The sequence below is a fragment of the Cupressus sempervirens genome, chromosome 3 (assembly GCF_028749045.1).
Source record: "Cupressus sempervirens isolate cs-2001-9-10 chromosome 3, ASM2874904v1, whole genome shotgun sequence".
Taxonomy (NCBI): Eukaryota; Viridiplantae; Streptophyta; class Pinopsida; order Cupressales; family Cupressaceae; genus Cupressus; species Cupressus sempervirens.
The window spans coordinates 1,068,388,905-1,068,416,167 of NC_143120.1; the positions used below are offsets into that span (position 1 = coordinate 1,068,388,905).

The 27,263-nt window shown below is 35.6% G+C and overlaps 1 protein-coding gene across 1 annotated transcript; it reads right to left on the bottom strand.

Moving 5' to 3' along the window:
- Positions 1–6,117: 6,117 nt before the first annotated feature.
- LOC149570434 (pleiotropic drug resistance protein 1-like) lies at positions 6,118–13,850 on the bottom strand. The gene is made up of 22 exons (XM_089823086.1): positions 12,904–13,850; positions 12,648–12,768; positions 12,406–12,494; positions 12,235–12,319; positions 11,950–12,109; positions 11,787–11,863; positions 11,634–11,687; positions 11,152–11,544; positions 10,575–10,856; positions 10,157–10,473; positions 9,887–10,047; positions 9,683–9,786; positions 9,265–9,403; positions 9,101–9,175; positions 8,845–8,987; positions 8,429–8,761; positions 8,050–8,340; positions 7,747–7,964; positions 7,395–7,623; positions 7,133–7,303; positions 6,762–7,017; positions 6,118–6,661 (listed from the first exon to the last, which is right to left on the bottom strand). The coding sequence occupies exons 1-22, from the start codon at positions 13,257–13,259 to the stop codon at positions 6,393–6,395; spliced, it is 4,323 nt and encodes a 1,440-aa protein (XP_089679212.1). The 5' UTR covers positions 13,260–13,850; the 3' UTR covers positions 6,118–6,392.
- Positions 13,851–27,263: the final 13,413 nt, after the last annotated feature.

Sequence of the window (27,263 nt, forward strand, 5' to 3'; positions counted from 1 at the left end):
GAGGGGTCATGAAACTAGACTGCTCTGCTCCTAAGGCCTCTATTAATTCCACATCACCATCTTGGTTATCTGAGAAAGTGAGTTCTTCTCTTTTGTCTTTTTCCTAAACCATTATTTTCTCTTTTTGAACTGAGGACCTCAGATTTGGTTTTGGACCTGGTTCTAGGAGTCATAATTTACTTAGGAGATGTTGCTTTTTTGGCTTCTTGGAAGTTGAAGTATCACCTACAACACGAGATGAAATTAGGATGTCAAAAATTAATGTTTCAAAGAAAGAAACTACCTTTGGGGATTTTATAAAAAAAAATCTCATTGATTGATCTCATATTCTTTTTCCTTAACCAGTTATCTGTATGGGTTAAAATGGGTCTGGTTCTAAGGTTTATATCATCTTCTTCATTCCAGTTCTTGTCCAATTCTAGTTGCTTCTGATCACTTGCCTATTCTCATCCTGGTTCAACAACATCTAAACCATCTTCAATTATTCCCTCCAATTTAAACTTCAATTCCAAGGAATTAATTTGAGGAAGTGTTAATTCTGAATGATCTATTTTGACCACCTCTCTCTCATCATTGCAATCTTCCCACAAATCTTCCAAATGAGGAACTATTGGTGACTAACCCTTAAGGCTAACCACCTTTTTTGCAAAACCTTTGCTATCAAAATCTCTCCTTCCTTGGTAGAATCTGAGGTTAATGCTAAGAAAATTAATTCCGATTACAGAGGCATTAATCATATTACTACAAGTTAAATGACCAAGTTTGACAGGAAAAATAGGCTCCCAGTTCTCTTGAGGTAGGTTATCCTTAATCATGGAAAACAATTGCCTACATATCTCGGCTATAATAAAATAATCTAATGCATACTGAGGTATCTTCATAGGATCTTTTTCAAATCCCCCTACTCACAAGTATGTAAACTTAGAAAATTGGATGAAAGAGCTTCTGTATATTTGAATTAGCTTTTGGGCCTCTAGGGATATCCTTGGCATTGGTGCTCTTCTTAGGTTCAAATGCACACTTTCTATCAAAACATCATCTATTTTCCTGAATTCCTCCAACACTTTGTCATTTTGTAGAAGGGGGAAATATTGGTAAACAGTTACATCTTCACTCCAAGGTTGATGGGGAAGGGAAGTAAAATTGCTAGCACACGCAATGCAATAGGTCAAGTAGGAAGACATATGTAAGTCTTCTCTTGATATCTTAGAATGTTTAAGTTGATTCCTTAGCATACTAGCTATCAATTCTACCCAATCTAGAAACTATTTTCCTATCAGGATAATATCTATGTAGTGGTACATCTAGTCTTCAAAGAGGAAGACATCAGCAGACCCTTTCACCTGGTGTAACAAAACCATGAGGTCATGGACATGAGGCTTCATGTGATCTTTAATGATTATTTTGGGTAGCCTCAAACAACCTTTATAGTTTATCTCTATCCATTTTCAAGCCATCATGTTGCAGTACTTGTCTAGGTTCTCTTGGCATTCAACTAGAGACTAGGTGGGGCCAAAAGAAGCAAGTGTGCACTCAAGTAGACACAATATTGATGAGACAGTCTCCCTAGTGATGGACAATACTAGCTCTCTATCTTTATTCAAATTACTCTTAGTTCTTGCATCATAGTGGTTAATGCACAACTAAAGCAATTCAAGACTTACATGCGAGGGGGGGGGGGGGGGGGGGGGAGCAGCAGCTCTGAGTAAACCACTCATTAGAACTTCTTAACAATTGTTAACCTCATTAGCTTGATCAAGAAAATTCTCTTATAGTTTCTCAACCTTGACCCCTTCTAGATTAATGTCAAAAATGATGGTTCTTTTACATTCAACATTGGAAATATTCCCAAAAAAATGCATAACAAACCTCATTCTAAAAAAAGTAAAGAAATACCCAACACTACTCTTGTTTCTCAAAGTAACAACACAAAAGAAAGAACAAGAGATTTCTTGTATTCTCACCTATAACCAGCTGAAAGAAAACTAGACCACTTCCCTTCTTTCACTATTGCTCTGCTTCTAATTTACGTTTGCATAGGATAAAACAGTTAAGTAGGAAACTAGTGTTTTAAAGGTAAGAGAACATACCGGTGAAAGTATTGCCTCATAATTAGGTATTCGTGGCAAGATTTTTGTGACTTAACATGCATGCTTGAAACTATGATATGACTCCATTTAATGATCACCTTACATGAATATCCTTGCAATAATTATGAACTCTTGACTGGCCCCCAAATGAAAGATTTTCCTTCCTTTTAATCATGATGACAACTTGGTCTTCACTTCAAGCAATGATAAATTAGATAGGACCTTTTAATCATTACTCTAACACCTTATTTAATCTCTCGGGAACTACCATCCTTTTAAGAATCATTAATATCTGTGTGCAAAATCCTTAGTGGTAGAACTACTTTGAATTGCTTTGAACCAAGGTTCAAAGAGGTTCGAAGTGGTTCAAGAAAACATCTCTGCTGCACTTAATAGGTCCCACTTGCAGAAAAAGGTTACTATCAAAAATCTTTGGTTGAACTACTTTGAACCAAGATTCAAAGAGGTTCAAAGCGGTTCAAAAGAAAGATTCAGAAAAAGGTATCACAAGACCGACTCCCATATGCAAGGCACGATGACTTTTGAAAAGAAGAAAACACGAGGAACTTGTCCGCTTGAGGTTTTAGATTTTAAAAAAAAAGGAACATGAAAGTCATAATGACGACTCAAAACTAGGGCTAACACCATACACTAAATTTATTTTATTGTGACCTTAAAATAAGTTCAAATCATATTCCTAAACCTAATAGAACAATTTAAAAAAAACTGCCCACTAAGCCAAATTGAACAATAACCCTAGCAATAGTTGAATACTAAATAAAATTAAAAGATAACCCTAACCCCAATTGAATACTAAACCATCTTGAGCCCTAAGCCATTAATTAAATTAGGTTTAAAATTTTGATCCTAAACCTAATTGTGATTCTATATCTAATCCTTAAAAAATCTAATTATATATAAAATCATGACAGTAAGAAAAAATCAAAATGATCAATAATCCAAAATTGAATTGAATTGTAATCCTAATGTGAAAGAAAATCATAATTGAACATTGTTGGTTAACAGTTTGTCCCTCTTACTAACTTGGCTTTACCTTGACTCTAGATGCCTAGAATGTGAGGAAACAAAAGGATGTCACCAACAAATGGGTCAGTGTATGTGTTATATCACTGCCCTCTGAATTATAAGGTACAATTCCCTTATATGCAAGATATACTTGGAATGATGTTTTTATGTGATCAAAAGGGTGACTATGGGTATGCTCTTAACCTGAGAGAAGAAGAGGCTAACCAGATTACTCATAGATATAAGCAACCTAGGTGAGGTTTTAGGTCTAACACTAAGTCTACTCCTAAATGCATCTAAGACTACAAGATGCAAGGAGATGTAATGGAAGAAGGACATCTATGGCCCTAACTGGCTCTCTGACGAGTCAAGGTTACCTAGTGGCAACTCCCAATACATTTCAATACTAACTTCACATCACAAATGCAAGATTTTATGTAGCTCTGGAAAAGAGCAGAAATACTTATGAAAGATAGCACTCTAACTACCCATACTATTAACATTGTACTAATACTCTGATTAGCCCAAATACTAACAACTTCACAAGTACTTGTGCTACAATTCCAGAAAGACTAATCTACATGCATGTTAGCTCAGCCAAAGGAGACAATGAAATAAACCTAGGCATGCTAGTTATAAGTGGAATTATAACATCACATTACCTAGTTACAGACATCAATCTAATCCTTCATTCCATACACCTCTCGATTCTCACTCAATAGTCTCTACTACAAGGGGAGAAAATGCATGAAACTTGTCAATCCTTTCTATTAACTTAGAAAATTACATATATAGGCCCCCTTTTAGGGTTCTTGGCCAGTTAAAAATTCATCAATTACATTAACAGAGCACTTGAATCACTCAGAAATCCAACAATCACCAATTACAATTCAATGCATCAAAGAAAGAAAACATAAATGATTAGAAGCCCTCAAAATAGTTCATACTCTTCTCTGATCTATAAGGGTCACCTTGGCGCCAAATCCATATAATTTGAATCTCAACAATCACAATAGGTTTAAATCTCTACTGTCGATCTCCTATCAATGGTCATGATTAAAGCATGAAAACCCTTTTTACTTTTTCTCTTTTCACTTCTTTGCAACTATCATTCATTCTAATAACCGCAATGACTTAGCGAAAATTGCACATTAACTGAGATCACGCTTTCACAACATTAAAATTAACTGTTATTTCTATCTTGCAACCTTGTAATGACCATTTGAGGTTGACTATTATCACTTTCGTCAGGTTGTGACTTAAATTGTATAGAATGCTTCTTAGTTGGCAATCTTGTGAAAACGATTCACCTTAACTGTTGTTCTCTTTCATAGTGTCACAACGCTAACCTCAGGTTAACTTAAACTGCTAGCAATGATGTGACCCTTAGCTTTTGCTACATCGCATCCTTAATCATTGGTTACTCTTAACCCTCTACGACGATGCAATCATTTTGTTTTCGCTCTATTGCTACCTTAACTCTAGGTTTCTTCTAACCACTCATGACCATGTGATCATTGGTTTTCGCTTGTTCGCCATGTTAACCCAAGCTTGACTTAAACTATATGCAACTTTGCAAACAAAATCTTTTTGCTCAGTCGTGACACTAACCTCAGATCATCTTTAACACCCTATGACCCTGCTCACAATGGTTTTTGTTGCTTCGCCATGTCAATTCTAGGTTACCTTAAATCATCAAAAAACATGCAACGATTGTTGATCTTTATGATCTAACGACTGGGAAGATACATCTCTAAGGACCATTATAATTCCATCTTAAAACATCATTCATTAATCTGGTTTTCATTTAACAATTGGATTTAATCTCTGAGTCATTTGACTTGTCAACTTTGCAATGTAGATGCGCAAATTAAATATAAGCCATCAATTGGATTTCAAAGAAAGTCACACCACCTTTGATCGGGTTCTTTCATCATTTCTGAGGATTTATCTGCTTCTCGTGCATTCGATTCAACTTCTCTAGTTTCCATGATGTTCCTATGATATGCACCTTGGTCCTGAGTGTCGATCCAAATGTTTTTAGTCATCATCTGTTCTTAATGCAATGTGATCTCTTCCTTCAAATGTATCATGCTTTTAGTGAAATACTTGATCATTTGAACAACTTTCTTCTCATCTGGGAAATGCATAAACTTACTCTCCCTAACCTAATTGCCTAATATGAACAAATGTGTTAAATTGTTTTTGAATGCCCACCTAGGTATACACAAAGGAATAGATGAGAAGAGGAGTCCCTTAAAGGCAATCTAGACACAGATATGACATCACATTGACTCAATCCTAATCCTAGAAGTTTGAAAAATATAGGGGATTAAAATCATGACAACAAACATAACCATATATACCTAACTAAATTGAAAAATTAAGTAAACCTTTTCCTTAAACGAAATAGAACTCTAAACCTACTCAAAACCATTGACATTTTTTACTTTGAACTAAGCAACCCCAACCCCAAGCTACATTAATTTAGATATACTTGTCAAATTCAAAATTGTGTCTTACATAAGATTAAATACATAATAAAATTATGTAAATATATATTATAAAATTAATGTACTAATATAATATTATATAATAAATATTAGAATTGTATTTTTTAAATATCTCTGGAGGCTACTAGTTGTACACATATTATATATTTATATAATATATATACACAAAGTGAACAAATATGGAGGCTTTAATTTACTTTGAAAAATATCTTCACATTAAAAGAATTAAATATAACTCTTAGCTTTCTCTATATATATTATATAAATACATAATATGTATAACTAGACAGAAATATAACTCTATTATAAGTGCCCTAATAATCTCCTAATTTAACAAAAATATTATAAAACAATTGAATACATTTGATAGCAATTTTATTCTATAAGCTCCATTTTAATTTAATTAAAAGCAATCAATTTTAGTCAATTTTACATAAGGCCTGACTATAGCTCTACAAAACTCTTGTTGATTATTTGTTTCAAGAAGAAATCCAAAATTGGAAATTTTATTAATTGAATATGTATAAATTAGCATTTAAGGGATGAGAAAAATATTTTTACAAAGGAATGAATAATTATTGAAAACCTGAAAAAAACAAAGTACGTTTTGAATACTCTTTGTTTGTGTCCTCCATGTTTCCGCCTCTATTCCAGTCAACCCTCTCCGATTGGTCTGTAGACAGCTTAAGGAGGCACAACAAAGTATTCTATGCTTGCTTTAAAATAAGTTACTCTAGATTTCTCTCATCTCTTTTGGTCTCTCTCATCTGGTTTGGAAGTTGAGGGTTCTGATGGCAAAGGCAAAGATGAAAGCGAAAAGAATACCCCATCCCACTGTAGCACCTGCGGTAGCTCCCAAGAAATCGTGTCTAAATCCAAAATAATTCCTCAAGAAATCCTTCACTGTTTCCGTCGTTCCGTCTGGCATTAACATTTGAGCTGAGATGTCTCCATACTGTGATACGACCAATCCATAGAGAGTCCATGAAACAGGGATGCCCAGTAGTACCATCTCCACCACACTGGGATTTTCTGCAACACCAAAAAAAAATCTGACCCAGTTGAGAAACCCTACTTTGTTCAATGAAGGAATGAATGATTGAATCTACTTTGAATTTGAATCGATGCTTACCTTGCGAGGTATTAAGAAGCCACAGAAAAGCATCCAGATTGAATAGAAAGCGGTGGACACAATTGCAGCTATGTTTTGCATTAGGAGTAATAGAGACAGACATCATCCCGTAGAATGTGTAGTATAAGAATGTGAAGAACATGAAAAACATAAACCACAAGAACTTTGCTGCCTCCCATTTGAAGTCCATCATTGCATACACCGACACTCCATATAATAACGCTTGAAGAAATACATAGGGTATCTCTATCAGCACCTGAATCAACCAAAATCCCATGAGTTTCTTATGAATTACTTAGACCCCAACAATTTAAAGCAGTCTAGAATTGATTCAGAGATTGGTTTGTTTAAGTGGGGTAACAATAAAATACCTGAGCAAAGGCATAGGGCAGGGCTGAATACATCCCTGCTGCTTTTTCTCTGTAGAAAACAGTTCTTTCGACATCTACAACAGGCTGAACTGTAAATGCATTACTCATCCCAATAAATAATACAGCCGCAAACAAGGACCCCATTGCATTCATCAGATCTTGTTGCTTTGCCTGCATTTTATAAATAGGAGCGTTAAATTCACAGGGCATGAAACTTAATGTTCGATGAAGATTATATCTAGAAAGCACAATTTATTGCTTACGTTTTTCCGCCCATTCTCCAGAAAATTGTGCCAAACATCAGAGCAGTTACTAGTGTGAAAAAGAAACGAATTGCATTGTAGTCTGGGTTTCTCCAATACGACAAGTTCTGCTTCCACAAGCAAGCCCATGTTTGCGTTACAAAAGGTTGCGAGAATCGGGAGTCAAAGTAAATATCCTCTGACCCTCTAGCTGGTATTCCAAGTTCCCTCACCAATGCTTGATTTCTCCTGTAGCATATCAGTAATCTCTCATTAATATCTTTCATTTCATTAGCTAAAACCGCAGGTTTTCTAGACGGTAGGGGATTAAGGTCACTAAGGCCTCAATAATTTAATTCAATGACAACTTACTGATAAAGAGATGAATTTCGGTAGATGTCTGCAAAATCAACCCCAAGTTGCATTTCAGCTCCAGCAGAGCTTGATTCTAACATCCATGTCGCTGGATTGTAACCCTCTGTGATTTTCACAACGCCTTTGATCGCCTCGAAATAGTCTATTAGATCTTTTGAATTGTGACCCAGAGGTCCTACATATACCATCTGCCCTCCACGCTTCATCAGCACCAACTGCAATTTCATTCTCATTCTCAGGACCAACAGGTGTAACAAGTTCTACAATACTAGTGTATGCATTGGAATTACAAATAAATACCTCATCAAAAGCTTCAAATATGTCAATGCTAGGTTGATGAATGGTGCACACAACAGTTCGTCCTGTATCCACTGTATTGCGAACCGCTCGCATAACAATTGCAGCTGCTCTTGCATCAAGTCCAGATGTTGGCTCATCCATGAAAATAATTGAAGGATTTGCGACCAGTTCCACTGCTATTGTTAGCCTCTTTCTTTGTTCCGTGGACAACCCATTAACTCCAGGGAGGCCAACGAGAGCTCCTTTCAAGTTGGTTAGTTCTACAAGCTCCATTACTTCATCCACAAACATCTGTTCAAATGCGATTGTCAATTTTTGTTTTTCAAGCCCTTGAACTAAAATAACAAACGAACTGGGCTGCTCAAGAATAAAAATGTACCTCTCTTGTTTTTCGATCCACTTCCTTGGGGAGACGAAGCCAAGCAGAGTATACTAGTGATTCGTACACAGTGACATAGGGTGAATGAATATCATTTTGTTCGCAGTAGCCAGAAATGCGAGCAAATGTTTCTTGTTTCTTGGGATGCCCAGATATGGTGATGGAACCTTCGATGTACCCTCCAGTTTTCCTCCCTGCAAGAACATCCATCAAAGTCGTCTTCCCAGCCCCACTCACCCCCATTAAGCATGTCAAAACTCCGGGCCTGAATGACCCACTTATCCCTTTCAATAACTGGAGTCTGTCTTCTGTAACTCCTTGAGTTTTCATTTCCTGTATTGAAATTCATTATGAACAACAGTTCATACGAAAAATCTAAAAGAATTTACGTTCAAATGGCAAAGAAATCAACTTACGGCGGGCATGTCAACATAATAGTTGATGTCGTCAAAGGCCATGGCCAGAGGTCGGAAGGGCATAACCATTCCTTTCTTGCCGTCTGAATTATGGTGAGAATTGTTTGAAACATTGCTATTTCTCTGTCTTCCCGCAATTCTACCTGCACACATTTTTAATATTGTTAAGATATTGAACTGAAATTTTTAGAAGTTTTAGCAGCTATCAAAGTGGATATAATCCTTGGTAAAATATCATGCATTTCCTGTCAATTACCTTGAGTACTGGTTGTAGTATCTTTCTTTTGCTTCAAGTCCTCTTCAGAAATTAGAGCCTGAGGCTTTCCAAGTGCTGATGAAGTGGACAGAGCACATTATTTACAGCCAATGGATTATGATGCCAATAAAAAGCCAAATACAGATGGAGTCGGAGGTACTCACGGTCAAGATAATGTAATGCTGCTGTGTACAGAACATTAAAGAGAACATTGTATCCACAGAGCGCTCCAATGGATAGCCAATACCACCATTCATCAGAAAACAGGCCGTGAGAGCGCATCAATTGGACACCGATGTTATCCTGTAAACAACAAGAGATGAATTTGTTGAGGGAAATTTGTATGAGATGAGCTGGTCTTGTAGGGTAGATCAGTGGTAGAGAATTCAGAAGGTTTTAAATTTGTGTCCTAGCAGACCCATGAGAAGCTCAACATGTGATCAAGCCAGATTAGGCTAGGAGTTCCAAAGATGATAAAGTGGCATAAGAGAATCCCGATAGTAGAGCATTCTAGCAGCAAATGAAAGGATAGGATCTGGCTTCATAATCTAACTGAATCGTGAAAAAATAAAAATTACAAACCTTTTGCCATCTACTTGCCAAGAACTCATTTACTGCTATACCATTTTGAGCGTACATAAGAGGAGAGATCCAGTAACCCCATATCCACCAGCCTTTAATATCATCTGTCACAGTTAACAAGCCTTGGTCAATAACTCTTAATTTTATCCACTCGGTACAAAAATTATGATAAATAATCGACTTTTACAAGGATTTTGTATGTACCTCTGGAGATGATGAATCCTCCAAGAACAAAAATAATTAAGATGGCGAATGAACCAAAAGTGTTTGCCAATATTCGGTTCCGTCCTACGGCTGCAATGAACCGAAACAGTCCTAATGCTGACTGAGAAACTGCAATGAAGAGTAACAATTGTTGAAAAAACCTGGAAATAGAAGAAAATAGAACACCCACGTTAGATTTTGAATAATTTACAATAATTACACCAGAACAATTATGTATATAGCTTTCAGTACTAGTAGTCCTGGTCCTACCTCTGTGGATTTGGGGCAAAACCAATGACATAGTATGTTAAAACGATCCATATTGTAGATTCCATTAGGGAGAGAGGAATCCTCATGATCCAAATGGCAAGAGAGTAGGCCCAGGCAGGGAAGAACTTGAAATCTCTCTGCTTGTGAAATACTGGGAGTTTGTCCAGTGTCATTTGCAATTCTGCCATACCGTTAAACATCACTTGAATCAGCCCAAAGAAGAGAGCAGAAAAGTAGATGGATCCATCTTCCAGATTTCTTTCATGCATATTAGTTCGAAAGAAGACAGTTGAAGCGATCAAAGCCAGCAGAGTTATCTGTCAAAAACAGGGATCAGTTCCATTCCATTTTAGCCCTAAATATCCCACAACACAAACCTAACAAGATTTAGAAACATATTCACTACAAAATTTATTACCTGAGAGGATTTGAAGATATAGATGAAGGAGCTTCTCTTCATGAGCAAAATTTCTCTATCAATACATGCTTTCAAAATTTCCTTTTTCCCCAACCCAAACTTCTCTTTGGTGAGTGCAGCTGGATGAGACTTGCTTTTATCATACGGAATCGAAAGTTCCCCATTAATTTTGGTGCCAACGTGGAAAGATTGGAATGCATCTGAAAATTCCTTGACTGAGACAAAACGATATGGCTGCCTTGTGTCTGCCCAGTACTGTTCCTGATCTTTAAGTGAAGTCACCTGTCCAAAATCATGGATGAAGTTTTAGTCATAGTAAGCAATGCCTAGTCTACAGATAGTTTACGTATTAATGGTTGAACCTATGTCAAATTCACTAGAATTTCATATAGGTGAAGAGGATTAAGCGCATTCTAAATGTCAACTTGTTTAAGTGGTGTATATGAAATGGATCCTATTGAAAAAGCTAATACGATTTCAAATGAGCCACCTAAAAACCTCAAAAACCTAGAATTTGCTATTTTGGGTTGTGAGATGGATTGATCGGATTGATACGATCGCCAGATAAGTTGCTTACCTCTTGCAAGAAATCTGCAACACCCTTCCTCTCGGGGCATCTGAATCCCATGGAGTCAAAGAATTCGAGAATGGAATCTCGCGGGCCTTGGTAAACAAGATAGCCTTCAGAAAGTAGAATTACATCGTCAAAGAGATCATATGTTTCAGGGGCAGGTTGCAGTAGGGAAATAACCATGGTGGAATTGAAGACATGAACATATTGCCGCAGACATTTCACGACCTGAAATGTTGTAGAGCTGTCCAAACCAGTGGAAATCTCATCCATGAAGAGGGCATTAGCAGCTCCAACTATCATCTCCCCTGTTGTAACTCTCTTCTTCTGACCACCAGAAACACCTCTGCGCATTGCATCTCCTATCATGGTGTCAGCACAAATGTCCAGCCCTAATATCTGTTACACCATTAGGTCATTAACCAACTGCAACTCATAAGATCACTTTCTAGATTCTATTTGGATGCAAAACTTAGGACAAAACTTACCTTTAAGACATAATCCGTGATCATATTGGACTTTTGACCCTCCATTGCAGTCGCCTTCAATAATACATTCACCAGTTCTCATGAATATCGCAACTAATAAATCTCATCAAGAAAAGGGATCTCTGTATTGCACAATCAGAAAACTTCACTTACCTTCATGAAGACATCTATGTCTGGATCTGGTTTGATTCCCTCTTCTTTTTCTCTCCGTGAAAGTTCAGTTAAGATATCTATCATAGAGGAAAATCCATGGGTTATTCAACTATACTGAAACAAACAAGAAAAGTGAAAAGAGAATTTGAATTCAGGGTAATACCATATCTGGACCCGACACCCTGGAAGCGAGCTGAGAAATCCAAGGTCTCCCTCACAGTCATATCCCCATTGTGCATATCATGTTGGCTAATGTAAGCTGACGTTCTCTGTGGCACAAACTCATCCATGTTATGGCCATTGAATGTCACTGATCCATCAACCTGTGGCCAAGAAGTCGTCAAGCTCAATAAACATTGGACATTTTTAAAGCTCTTCATAAAATTCTTGTATGTCTAAAAATCATAAACAATATGTCGATTTACTTCAGTCCCATTTTATAACATACTCTGAGACTTTTGTCAAGCTTTCCTGTAAGAGCCAACAGCAGAGTCGTCTTTCCCGAAGCAGGAGGTCCAAGAAGAAGGGTCAGCCTGTTTTATTACACAGATTGAATGAGGAAATTGGGAGAATCGGACATGGAAAACTAAATAAGGCTCGAATCGGCATGTGTTTTTACCTTCCAGGCTTGACCAGGCCACTTATTTTGTGAAGAATGGTCATGCATGTCTTGTTTCCCTTGTACAAATGAAGCGAGTGGAAAATACCCTGGAAAATAGTATAAGAACTACGATGAGTAGACTTTAACAAAGTTAACGATTCGAAGGCACCCATTTTGATGAACCGAAAACACCCATTGATTTTAAATCGGTGAAGAAATATGGGAAATTCAGATGATAATCTTATAATGCAGAATCCTACCTCAATGACATTGGCGGCATAGTTGTAGAGCGTAGGCAATGCTCTTCCCCCAACATGAACATCAACTTCAACCTTCAAGTTCTCGAAACGCACTTCAACCTCAGGCAAGCTTATTCCCACTCTGAAAACCAATGCAGGCATCCCAGAAATGTCAACAATGTGGCAAAAAAAACTCAAATATCCCTACCCGTTTTGAATTTCTTGAAAAAAATGAAAAACAGAGAAAACCACCGAGACCGTTCTGAAAATTTCAAACCTGTCGATCCTTTGGCGAAGCCTTTGCAGAAGCTGTTCATTGTCCTGGTCTGCAACTTTGACAAGCCTGTCCATCAGTTGCTGCCGAGTCTCGAGCTCCATATTCCTCACATCTATCTCATTGAGACTGTGAATTTTACCGTCGTTCTGACTGAGATTCTTGAGAATGGAAGTTCTGAGGCGATTATAGGTGGGAAGCTTCTCAATGGCGGCCCATTTGAGCGCCTCAACATCATCTTCGTGGTGTGTTGGGAGAGAGAAAACGCTGCTGCTTCTCTCAAACAATCTGGTGCTCCCCTGCCGCAGGCTGCCCGTCCATGACTCGCCGCCATGATCTAATCTAATTGACGAACTCATCAAGTAGGTCGCGGATTCGACCCCAATCAAGTGTTCTACTTTCAGAGAAAAATTCGATTTCAATCAAACTTCCAACTTTGAGGGTTGTTTTCCCCCTTCCCCTGTTGATTGCGCAAAGAATTCGATCCCAATCAAGTTTATTAGCTTTCAGAGACCATACAAAGCCAGATGATTCCAAACAAATATTAGACCAGTTATGTGTTTTTCCTTCCCCTGCTGAAATTTAAATGCCCAGGTGGCATAGGTGTAGTCTGGTTGAAAGACGATTCAAAGATGCAGTGGATATATACACACAAACACCCAGAGAAGGTTCCCATGAAGTTGGGCACGCGAATCTTTTCCCATCAAGGTTCCAAATATTTTAGATAGTTCTTTGACAGAATATCTCGATTGGCGGGACTTTTAATATTTATTTGAATGACTCTCTCGATTGCCGGGACCTGAGCACTTGTGTTGTGAGAAATCATATTCTTCATATTAGAATGTGTGAAAGCATTGGGGAGGACTCGAGCATTTTTGTCGTGGGAAAAAGATTCCGCGTTGTGTGAAATGCTGTGTAAGATTTAAAACGTTCATCTCCGACTGCACGTGCACTGGTCATCCACATTAGCTTCTCGTACAAGTTGACAACTTTTGGGAAATTAGTCTTCCAGCAATAACTTATAGCAGATTTACTTCTGGTTGCAGCTGAATGGCAGGGTACCATAACTTGTTGCAGATTTACTTCTGGTTGAAGTTGAATGTTGTAAGTCAGATTTTGTCAATGATTTTTAAATGAGTGAAGAGCTTAAAGTTAAGATTTTGGCTTTTGGGTATTTACATTAGGGATCATGCTAGGTGGTACAAAAGTGTCATTCCAAAATGTTCGCCTAAAACTCGGTATGTTCATGCACCAATCGTCGCTCACTCAAAAAACATCAATACTATTGGTCAATCACTAACCAAGAAAACTATAAAAAAACTAAAAAATGATCGACTATTAGTACATGTGTGATCAATTATTAGTACATATATTTTCATTTTTTGGACTCATTTAAGAGCGGTAATTGGGGGATCTATGACAAAACTATCACTTTTTTTGGACCCCCTATTAGTTACTAGATCTCTTGCCCTTAGATGTCATAAAATTAGCCTTTGACAATAATTTATTGTGTTTAAGATTATGTTTCTTGTTAAATGTGGCATTCTAGATGTTAGAATAGATTTTGACAAAATAATGTCTTTCTAGACATCGATATATTAGATGTTTATAATCCTTTTGACAAAACATAGTCATTTCAAAAGTCAAAATTTAGTTCCATTAATTGCATATCTTGCATTATCATCTATAAACAACATTCAAACATGAGCACAAAACTTGGAGCCAAAGTCCAACCAATGGAACTTGGGACCAAAGTCCAACCAATGAAGCATTTAAGATGAATGGTCATCTTATACCATCGTATGCTTTATTGAAATCTATTTGAGGACCAAAGCATCTTAGCAGTTGTTATTGTCCAAATATAACTGTGGTACAAGTAACTTCAAGGGGTGTAAGGGATGCCTTGGAAGAAAATTGAAAGGAATGTTAATTAGGACAGATTGAAAGAATAGGAGTTGAGTATTTGTGATGTCTTAAATTTGTGGAATTGAGACCACTCGAGTTTGGGAGTCTGTCTTATTGTTATATTTAAATTTGAGAATTTGATCATATAAATGCCATATTGAGAAAAATATTAATTATTAAAAATTGAGAGAGGTTGTGTTGTTTTCTTTATATTAATATTAATATTAATAATAAAAATAAACATTTTCAAAATAAGGAGAAGTTGAACTATAAATTCATGAATAATATTGCACACTTCATTATTTATCATTTGATATTTTTTCAAAATAATAGTAAATGTATAAGATTATTTATATTATTCTCTAAATATTTCAAGCATAGACTTACTTCATCCAACTATACAATTTTGGAACTAAACCAAAAAATTATTTCAGAAGAATAGTTTATTTTATGTCCTCAGTCCTAGACTAATTTCTTTAAGTAGATTGTTAGTTGAAATAAAGGACTTTTATTTTACCCGACATTCATTGTTGTTATGTAAAACAATTACTCTAAGGAAGACCTTAATCTATGATAGCCTCATTGAAGATGATATTCAAGTGATCTAAGATTTATTCTTAATTAACAATGTTATCATTTTTTAATAATATCTTATCTTTCTTAATATCTAAGAGAATAGCTAAAAATATTGACACCCCGTCAAATTGAATTAAAAAAGGATTAAATTAGGAGATGACTATAGTTAGACTTGGGATATTAAACTAGACAAAGTTGTGATTTAGTAGGGAGAGAATACAATATGGGTTCGTTGTGTATAAGCCCTTTGTCTAAAAATAGACAGATTTTGTGTATATTTTCTTGGACTATGTTACTCATAAATTATTTCTTTCTTCGTTGTGATTGTTATAATTTTATAAGAACTTATTTGTGTCAAATTGAGTTTTTGAATCAGTTTGATATCAGGGTAGTTTTCTTGTGTACCTGAGTCATTATGTTATATAGCAATATTTGTCTCTATTTTCTCCATTTCTTCCAAAGTTGTCCCTTTATTTCCTTCACACTATATAATTTATGAATACAATGAAAGGTTGGTTGTAAAAGTGCAATGATCAACTTTGTGCATGTTACTGGCATTTAGTTGAGGGGGATATAATGCACAAGTAGTGTCATTACGTATCAACTTATAGTTCCATCTTATCATTGACTTGAGCTTTATACTTCAAGTCTATCTACAAAGGTTTTTTTTAATAGTATCTATGATAAGAAATTTAAGGTCTTTAATATCTCATGTGACACAAGAACCCATGGGTGACCAATGTTGTTAGAAATGTTTATTTTTCTTTAGTGGCATTAGGAAATTATGTTATAGTTGGAATATGTAAGATTTGATGAAAAATAAATCTTCTAAGTCTAAGAAACCTACATGCAAAAAAACCCATCACAGAGAAGTAGAGAGAAGAAAAATACAAGAGTTTTTCTCTTACAATATCCAAGATTGTATCATCAGCCAAAAGGAATAATGTAAAGTACAATAGATCAATCCTTATAGAAGGAGACCAAACTACCCTAATAGGTAAAAAGGTATTTAATAATTAATTTAATTATTAAATGACTAACGCAAGTGCATGAAAGTGAAATATTAAGAAGGGAGTAAAGTTAATTTAACTTATGCAATTAAATTAATACTTTAACACTACCCCCCCCCGACCTCAAGATGAGCAACAATGCAACTACAAACAATGCAAGAAGAAAGAAAAGGAACTACAATGTTGAATGAAAAATTGGGTCCCAACAATATGGCATGATGAGGGACCCAATTACAACCAAATCTCTATGAAATGGAGAAGCGAGAAAACCCAAATGGGAAAAACCCTACTCCAAAACAAGATAGAAAGATGTTGAATGCTAAAAAAGAAAGGAAGGAAGGCCTCATAGAGACCCCCTATGATAGAGGCTCAAGAATCCATAGCTCCCTTGGAATGGTAGAACTAATGTGTTGATGATAAGACTAATGTGGCTCCACTATGGAAGCAAAAAAGGTAGTGGACAATGAAGATAAAACCCTAGAATGTAAGGTGAAGCTGGAAGTCTTGGTTGATGCTCAAAGGAGAATGAATGAGAAACTTGTAATGGAATCTCCAATGGAGGTGGGATAATAGGTGTGCTAAATCTACCATTTGAGAGGAGATGAATGTCCTCTAATATATCCTCAACAACTACACTAGGTGGCTCAAAGAATGGAGATCCAATGTCAGGGAATGTTGAAGAGTAATCTTGTCCAACATATGGAATTTGAACATGAGGTGGAGGTATAGAAGTCAGAACATTGGGCTTGGGAACAACACATTAGTCCAAGTAACTCGACTTCACCACAATAGGCTCTCATGAAGAAAGAGAGTGATTCTTCGGTAGTGGAGATGGTGGACCAAAATGAGAAGTATAAGCAAGAAGAATGATCGACAATCCCTATAGAAACAATATTATGTGTCTCACAATCTCTGATGTGCATTGAATCTCATGTGAACTCAATTGTCTTCCCAATCCCACTATGAGTAATCTAATAAATAGGGAGAAGGTTCAAGGATAAGGATGGAACACATAGTACATCATGAAATGTACCATCATCAATGTCAATAGAACTTTTCCTGCATACATTAATAACAATTTTGTTCCCCATCAAAATGTGTGGAGTAGGAGAAGCCTCAAAAGAAGAGAAAAAATCCTAAGAGGATTTTGTATGGTGTGAAGCACTTGAATCCAATAGCCATCTAGAAGAATGTGGAGCAATTGCACATATACATGACACTTTCTTGTGCCTTTCCCATCTATTTGAAATGATGAAGAAGAAGACCTGCAAGAAGTAGAAGAAGGAATGTCAATATTGCTCTTTTGAATAAGAATGGTCAAATCTGAAACCTATTTTGCATATCCATCTATATTCTTCTCATAGCAATGTGACTCATCATGATTGGGCTTTTGACAATAAGAACACTTGAGTCTTTCTTTCTTTTTTGTTTCTCCCTTAAGAGAAGTTGGGCCTAATGAGAGTTGAGTACTAGAATCCTTTGGAGGCTCTATAGGATGTGATTGTTGTTTCTTCTCCTTCTTTCATTAAGATGTATCAGCTACCAATGCTTGATTCATCAATCCAAGAAGAGAATCCAACTAAGAGATCTTAGCTTGCTCTCGTGTCAAATGATCATAAAATACCTTAAAGGATGGCATGGTAAATTGAGGACCCAAAGAATCCATGGTGGAATAAAAGATAGAAGAAAAAATTTGAAATTTCTCATGAAGCTTAGAAAGTATTAGGTAGATTCACTCTGTGTCAGTCTTGTTCTTCCCAAAATCCTATAAGAAAGATCTCTTCTATCTAAAATCTCATGAGGAACTCCTCAATGGAGAGAAATGAATTAGGTACCAATGATATCAACTTTGCCTCAATCTAAAGTTCTCTAAACTCATTAATAGTTCCAAAAAAATCTCAAACTTGATCCAAATCTCACAAGGAGTATTACAACCATTAATATGAAAGAAGATTTTTTGTAACATGCAATGATAACAATCCCCTAATCCAATCCATGTTGTTCTTCTATTGCATAACCTCAAAAGGGCATGTCAACTAAGGCTGAACCACATCCAAATAGGAACATACACCTCATTATCTGAGAAGGCGAGTCATAAGGCCTTTCTAGAGATGGTAGTTATGTAGAGTAAGAGGCTCAACTGAAGAGGAGTCTTCCATGCTACAAGTGGTGCCTCAATTGGTCTGAATTTTTATTATTATTAATGTAATCTTTTAGAACTAAACAAAAGATACAGAAGGAGTTTTTTGTTTTGTGTTTTGAATGCTAGTTTTATAATATAAATAATAGAAAGCAAGAAAAAACACCCCCCCCCCCCCCCCCCCCCCCCCCACAATATAGATAATGAAACCACAATAAGTTTAGAAAGAGAATATAAGAAAGAAAGAGAGCTCAGAATTACTTTAGTATGAAATCATGTGTACCTTAATCAAATACTGATGAAAATAGTAGAAATTCTAGGTAGTGCTCGAGAAGAGATTTCTAGCTCTTCTTTCAGGTCAAAAAATTGAGCAAAATTGAGCAAGTTATGCCCTTAGAATGCAAAAAATGATTATCTGACTTCAATAGAAAGAATAGGTACCATACTAGAAAAAATAATACTACTAAAACCTACACCATTGTACCCATCTCAGAATCATCTTTTCGACGGTATCTCGTTATCCCAAAAATGAGACTATATGCTCAAGATATCACAAAAAATGAAGGTACTCGATTATTCCAAAAAAAAATTCAAACCCACCTTAGGAGCAAAACAAATAAGCTCCCCTGAGTGCTCATGTGATTGTGGGCTAGGTGTTTTGGGAGTTGAGAGGTCGTACGATGGCACTCGAGTTGGCCACTTGGGTAGAGGTTGCACAACAGTGACACTTGGGCAACACGGGGACCATAATCCACCAAAGTCTTCTTAAGGAGGACAAAACTCTAAACTCTTTAAGTGAGTGTGTAAGGAATTGGAGGAGTGAAGAAGATAGTTTGCATGCACAAATAAAGCATTCATGGTGACTTAGAAGTTATGAAAAAAGAGTGAATTGCAGAATCAATTAGAATAGAATAGAGGATAGAGAAAAGGATATATCATCGAGACATTTGATCAAGAAGGATCAAGAAGACATTGTTTAGAGGTGATCTTTTATCAGGAAAGCAAGTGCCAACCACAGGATCTACGTTGAGACATTTTAATAGGTGATTTTAGTCAAATCTCTTAACAAAGTAGTCCTAATAGACTTTATGAAATCCTTTAACAAGGTGCTTACTTCGTTGTAAGTTCAAGTCCTCTAACAAGGCACACTTCTAAGAAGGTGTTAAAATCCTCTAACAAGGTGAGACCTAACGGTCTTTGTAAGCCTTTAATAGGGAAGTTCTTTAACAGGGTAGATCATGTTTCATGGTCAAAAAATTGTAACCTTCATTGGATACACTTTATTACTACAGTAGTAAAGATATGTGGGTGTCATCCCCACCCCAGTTTTACCTTCTCACTTGGAGGGTTTCTGCGTAATCATATCTAGTGTTATGTGTGTGAATGCTTATATGTTTACATGACTTAGATGTATATGCTTTACATGTTATTTCAATTTACTCATTGTTTGCATGTGATGGATGTGTGGTGAAAGTTTTATGGGCCCAAGGGTAAACTACTGATTCACCACCACCCCCCCGCTTAGAAGTTTACCTTTCCAATTGTAATTTCAACAAGATGCAGGTGGTGGGTCATGGCAGGGACCAGGTCCATGTGGCAGGTGGTGCCTTTTTAAAAATTGAGTGCACTTTTTTAAACGCAATTTTTTATTTTTTATTTTATAAAAAATTGCCTCAGGGTGGTCGTACGACCCTGGTAGGCAAAAACAAATTTCCCCAAAATTGTCTAGTCTCCACAAGTGAAGTGTTTTATATAGAAATAAGTGTTTTGATGTGCTTTGAATCCAACCATGATGTCTATTTGGACTCAAAGTACTCCAAATTTTAGAGACCTCCCCTACCCAATTGTTGGAATTCTTTTAGAATAAATGAAAGGGGGGTGAATCAGTTATTCAAGGTCCAGATGTACAAATAAAACTTTTCACAATTCAATGAACCCATAAAACATTCATACCCATGCATACATTTACTGTGTATCAACTAAGACTCATATGTTACTGTCCAATCAACTTGCAGAAATGTAAAGCATGAAACACAACACATCCATCAGCATATTTGACACAATGATTTAACGTGGAAACCCAATTTGGGAAAAAAAACTCATAACATGCTACTCCTTTTTCACTCTTCTAAAGTGATGCTCTGTTAAAGGTTACAATACACACTGTTGAATGTGACCTGGTTAAAGGATTTTAGTCACCTTATTAAAAGTGAGCCTTGTTAGAGGACTTTAGGCTATTCACTTGGAATGCCACCTTGTTAAATGATTTTCCAATGACTGTTAAGTCAACCCTACTCCAAAGGATTTAATCTAGACTGATACAATTTTTAGAAAGTAACAGTAGAGCTTTGATCTGATACAACTTACAACCTTACTTGCAAATTATAGATCTCTATTTAGTCCTCATCTCTTCTTGGCTTCCATTCTTTGCAACTTTGACAACTTGTTCACCCTTCAAACATTCATCCTTTTAAGCCTTCTTTCTTAGTACGCCATTGCAAACTCTTCTCTTTGGTCACTTGATGAAGCAAAACCCCTTTCTCCTTCTCCTTATCAGATTTTCGCACCAAACTCTCTAACTCCTTTGCTTCATGACCAGACATTCCTATATATAGGGAATTAGAACATTTTGCTTCTCATTATCCATCATCTAAATTAAGGTTTTTGATGGATTAGGTAGGATACAATGTATCTACCCCATATCTTGTCTTCTCTAGAAAGTTCTCTTAGAATCCATTTGAATTTGCCTCCAAAATAGTTTACATAAGATTTTGTGCCACTGGCTCATAAATATTATCTTCCTCCTAATTCATAAGCTCCAAGAAAACAAACTTGTTAGCTTTTATTTGGTGAATCTTCGATCTTTTTCATAATGTAGTAGCTTGACATTATCAATCTTTTGATGCTCGGCACATACTACATCACTCGACATCAACTAGATTTTACTGGTGCTTGACATCAACTAAAAATTACTTGGCATCTACTATCTTGCTCGACATCCACTAGAATTTGTTTTCACTCAGCTCCAACTGACTTTTTTCTCAACTTGAACTAACTTTTCTCAGCACCTACTATCCACTTGGTCAAGCTTGGCAAATGAACTTTGTTTAACTTATTCTTTTAAACTTTCTAAGTACAGCCAACTATTTTGTAACCTCAAGTGGAACATCAATACATTATATTATCACTGTCTTCACTGATCCTTGTACTTCATTACATAATCATAACTTAACCTTTTCTCTATGTACTTTTGTTACATCTTGTTGATCAAATCTTCCTCATCAATCAACTAAGTGATAATACTTGAAACATATAAGCAATTGTCTTACCAATGAATAGCAGGTTTGACATCAATGACAAAACAATGATTGAAACACATAGTCTTCTTCAATAATATTTCTAACCAATGATCTTTTAAATCAGATATAAAAAATCTCCCTCTTTGGCATTGATGGCAAACCAAACTAATCAACCAAGTCAATCAAATGATGAACATCTTGTTCAATCAAACTAACTAGGTTAAAACAGTAAGACAATAACAAAAAGAAAACTTGTATTAAAATTTCTCCCTCTATCAACAACTTCCATCTTCTAATTAGGTTACAAAATATAACTCCCACTGAGTTCCCTCTTTCTTTTGATCCTTTCTTTGATTGCTTTCTACTTTCTCCCTCTTTCTTTCTCAGTCTTCTGATGATGTACTTTCTCCATTGTTCCTCTTGCACTTGATCAATTTAATGCACTTTCTCCCTCTTTGACAACAATGCCAAAGACATATACTCAATCACTTGGTATCTTTAATATATGTAGATATAGGCTTTTGCAACTTCTTCAATTTCTCCCTCTGTCTATGATTACTTTAGGCAATTTCTAAAGCAAGATCCACTACATCAATTCATATTAAATGAATGTTAGCTTTTTTGATGTAGGGCACTCCCTCTATCTTTTACATAGCCTTTGATAGGGTTATCACCCTAGTTTACCTCTTAGATACTCATAAGCATCCTTAGCTAATGCTTTTGTGAAGATATCAACAATTTTCTCCTTTGTATTAATATATTCCATCTTCACCTCTTTATCTTGAACCAATTCCCTTACATAATGATACTTGATTGCAATGTGCTTTGTCTTTGTATTCATCATAGGGTTCTTTGATATATTGATAGCACTTGTATTATAACAATAAAGTGTCACTAGTTCTATGATTTCTTCCTTCATTCCCTTAAGTAGCTGTTTGATCCATACAATGTTTGTGCAATTAATAGTAGCAACAACATACTCTACTTCAACAATAGATTGGGAAGTACAACTTTGCTTCTTGCTAGTCCATGTAACAAGTCTTTTACCTAAGAAGAATGCTCCTCCACTAGTGCTTTTTATGTCATCAATGTTTCCAGCCCAATTAGCATCAGTGTAGGTTCTCAGTTCAAACTTTTCATTCTTCTTATAGTATAAACCAAACTCTTCTATTCCTTTCAAGTATCTCATTATTCTTTTCACAACCATCAAGTGATTCTCTCTAGGATTAGCAGAGAATCTTGCAACTATCCCCATAGCTAATGCAATATTAGGTTTGCTATGTACTACATATTGCAATTTTTCAATCATGGATTTATATAATGTTTGATTTACCTCAGTTGAATCATCATTCTTTGATAGCTTGAGTACTGTCACCACAAGTGTACTTACTAGTTTAGAATCCTCTAGTCCAAATGTCTTCAATATCTCTTTGACATATATTGACTGAGTGATGTATATACCATATTTCATCTGATATACTTGTAGTCTCACAAAGAATTTGATCTCTCCAAACATTGAAATTTCAAATTCTTGCTTAATCTAATTTGCAAAGTCCTTACACAAAGCATCTTGTCCTCCAAATATGATATCATCAACAAATATTTTAGATAACAACATACCTTTGTCCTTATCTATCTTCATGTACAAATTGTTGTTATCATTAGTCCTTTCAAATTCAATCTTCACAAGATAAGTATGAAGTCTCTCATACCATGCTCTTGGTGCTTGTTTCAATCTATATAAGGATTTGTGCAGTCTACATACCATGTTCTTATTATTTTTATCAACAAATCCTTCTAGCGGTTCTATGTATACTTCTTATTCTAATATGTCATTCAGAAATATAGACTTGACATCCATTTGATAAACTTTGAAACCTTTGTATGTAGCATAAGCAAGTAGAATTCTCACTCCTTTCATTCTTGAAACAGGAGAAAATGTCTCACCATAGTCAATTCCTTCTTCTTGTTCATATCCTTTGCAAACTAGTCTTGCTTTATTTCTTATCACTTCACCATTCTCATCTAACTTGTTTCTAAATACCCATTTGGTGCCAATCACATTCTTGTGTTCTAGTCTAGGTAATAGACTCCATGTCTTGTTCTTCTCTATCTATTGGATTTCTTCTTCCATAGCCTTGTACCAGTCATCATCTTCCAACACATCTTTCACTGTCTTAGGTTCCTTCATGCTTAACAAACATGATTCACTTCTCAATCTATTTCTTGTCATTGGCTTTGCATCTTTGTCTCCAATGATTTGATTTGTAGGATGATGTATTTTGACATATTTGGAAAATCTTGGCTTAATTCTTGTAACTACATTTTTCTCTCAGCTTCAATTTTACTGTGTACATCTTTGTTAGGTATTTTAGCATCTCTTTCATGTATACTAATCTTAGAATCAAAATGTGCATTTTCTTCATTCTGCAACTTGGTATCTGAATGCAGTTCAGTTCCTGAATGCAACTCGACATTCATAGGTTGTGACTTGGTTGTTATTTAGACTTGTTGGTTTGCAACTTGATTTGTAGCATCTTCTTTAGCAGACATTCCTTCATAGAAGGATACAAATGATTTGTATTCTTTTGGTTCCTTTGTAGGCTCAACCTCATGTACTTCTGTAAACTCATCAAAATTCACATTTGCACTTTCCACAATTTTGTTAGTGTTAGTATTTAAACACTTGCAAGCTTTACTTCTTGTGGAGTAACCAAGGAATATACCTTCTGCACTTTTTGCATCAAACTTTCCACTCCTAACATCTTTAAAAGTATAACATTTACTTCCAAATACCTTAAAGTATTTCACATTAGGTGGATATCCATACCATAGTTCAGAAAGTGTTCAATGAGTACCTTTCTTAACTTGCACACGGTTCAAGGTATATACAACAGTACTTAAAACTTCTCTGTAGTATTTTAGAGCAACATTCTTATCCATCATAAGTTTTCTAGCACAGTCCATTATAAACCTGTTTCTTCTTTCAACAATTCCATTTGTGGAGGGATCCTAGGTGTAGATGTCTGTCTTTTAATTCCTCTATCATTAAAAAACATCTCAAACTCATTTGAAGTGAATTCTCCTCCTTTTTCTAATCTCAAGCATTTCAAACTTTTACCTATTTATTTTTCTACTCTTACCAAGTACCACTTAAACATTTGAAAAGCATCAATTTTTTATTTTAGAAACAGGATTGTCATCATCCTAGAGTAATCATCAAAAAATAGCATTATGTACTTATCTCTTGTGTAGCTTTGCACTTCAATAGGTCCACACAAGTCAATATGAAAAATTTCTAGTATTTCTTTAGAGGTATAAGGTTTACTTTTAAAGCTTGACTCTGTCATCTTGCCTAGCTAACATTGATTGCATATTATATTATCAAATTTCTTCAACCTAGGAAAACATCTAACTCTTTTCATGTTACTAATACTAATTAGATTATCAAAATTAATATGACATAATCTCTTGTGCCAAAGCCATACATCATCAAAATTTTCAATAAGACAAGTAGCATCTTCTATGTCTAGATAGAACAGATTACTTCTAGCTTGATCACCTTTTCCAATCAATTTTCTATTTGTATCATATATCTTAGCATTTTTATTTTCAAACTCAACTTTACATCCCAAAATATTCAATGGTGACACACTTAACAAGTTATAATTAAATTCTTCAACATGGTAAGCATTGTCACATGATATTTTGTCTATGAATTTTCTAGACCTTTTCCTTTTATCAAACATGTTGCATCATTACCAAACCTTACACTATTTCCATCATAACAAGTCAAGGTAACGAACTTACTTTTGTCTCCAATCATGTGATGTGAGAATCCACTATCAATAATCCATTTATCATTCTTGTTCACACAAGTCACAAGTGCAATTACCTCATCCTCATCAGATTCATCCTTTATTGCAACATATACTACTTCATCATCATGTTCATTAGCAATGTAGCATGACTTTTTCCATTTGCCTCTGTAGTCTCTACCATCATCTTCTCTTCTATTTTTGTGCTTGTTTCCTTCTCTGTAGTTCTTCTATGTACATCTTGCAATGATAGGACCAACATCATTGCAATTGAAACAAATGATGGGTAACTTACCTTTGAACTTGCCTTTTCCTCTATGAAATCTTCTTGCCAACAATGCTTAAAATTTTTCAATGTCTTCCCCATCTATGTTGCTATCACTAGATGTATATCTTATCTTTGTTTTCTTCTTCTTCTTTACCTCCTCAGAATCCTTCAATAACAATTTTACTTTGAAAGCTGTTTCAATACTCTCTAGTTTGTAGTTGTCAAAATTAGATAGCTCAAAAGCAGTGAGTCTACCTACCAAACATTCAAGGGTTAGATCATTTCCTGGTATACATCTTAAATCTTGGATTGCATAAAATCTAATGGCATAAACAGGCAATAATGTCCTCAAGACTTTACTTAACACAATATCATCATCTATTTACCAGTAGCACCTTTAATGACACTAACAAATTTTTTTATCCTAGAAACATATTGAACAATATTATCACCTTCTTCCATTATCATGTCATCAAACTTACCTCTAAGACTCTTTGACTTGGCTCTTTGAACATTTTTGTCTCCTCCATATATGGTGGCTAGGGCATCTCACATCTTCTTTGCACTGTCAAGACCTGTGATATCATCAAATTTGGCATAGCTTAGGGAAAAGGCAATCTCCAACATCACCTAATTGTGCTCTTTCTTTTTCTTCATATCTTCAGTAGTTAGGGCTCCTGCTAGATCAATATGCTCCATTGAAATGCAAGATTGTGCATGATCTCCAAGTCCTCCAAGGTGTAGTTTCATCAAACATTATCATGAAGGAAATTTATCTCTATTGAGCTTGGGAAACTTCTCTTTCTGGCATCTTTATCTTTGTGCTTCTAGTACCTTAAAACTAATCCTCTTAAGTAGATGGCTCTACTACCAATTGTTGGAATTATTTTAGAATAACTAAGAGGGGGGATGAATCAGTTATTCAAGGTCTAGATGTACAAATAAAAATTTTCACAATTCAATGAACCCATAAAGCATTCATACCCATGCATACATTAGTTGTGTATCAACTAAGACCCATATGTTATTGTCAAATAAACTTGTAGAAATGTAAAGCATGAAACACAACACATCCATCAACATATTTGACACAATGATTTAATGTGGAAACCCAATTTGGGAAAAACCACTAGTAACATGCTACTCTTTTTTCATTCTTCTGAAGTGATGCCCTATTAAAGACCAACCCTGTTAAAGGCTACAATACACACTATTAAATGTGACCCAATTAAGGGATTTCAGTCACCCTGTTAAAAGTGAACCTTGTTAGAGGACATTAGGCCATTCACTTGGAATGCCACCGAATTAAAGGATTTTCTAATGACTATTAAGTCAACCTTACTCTAA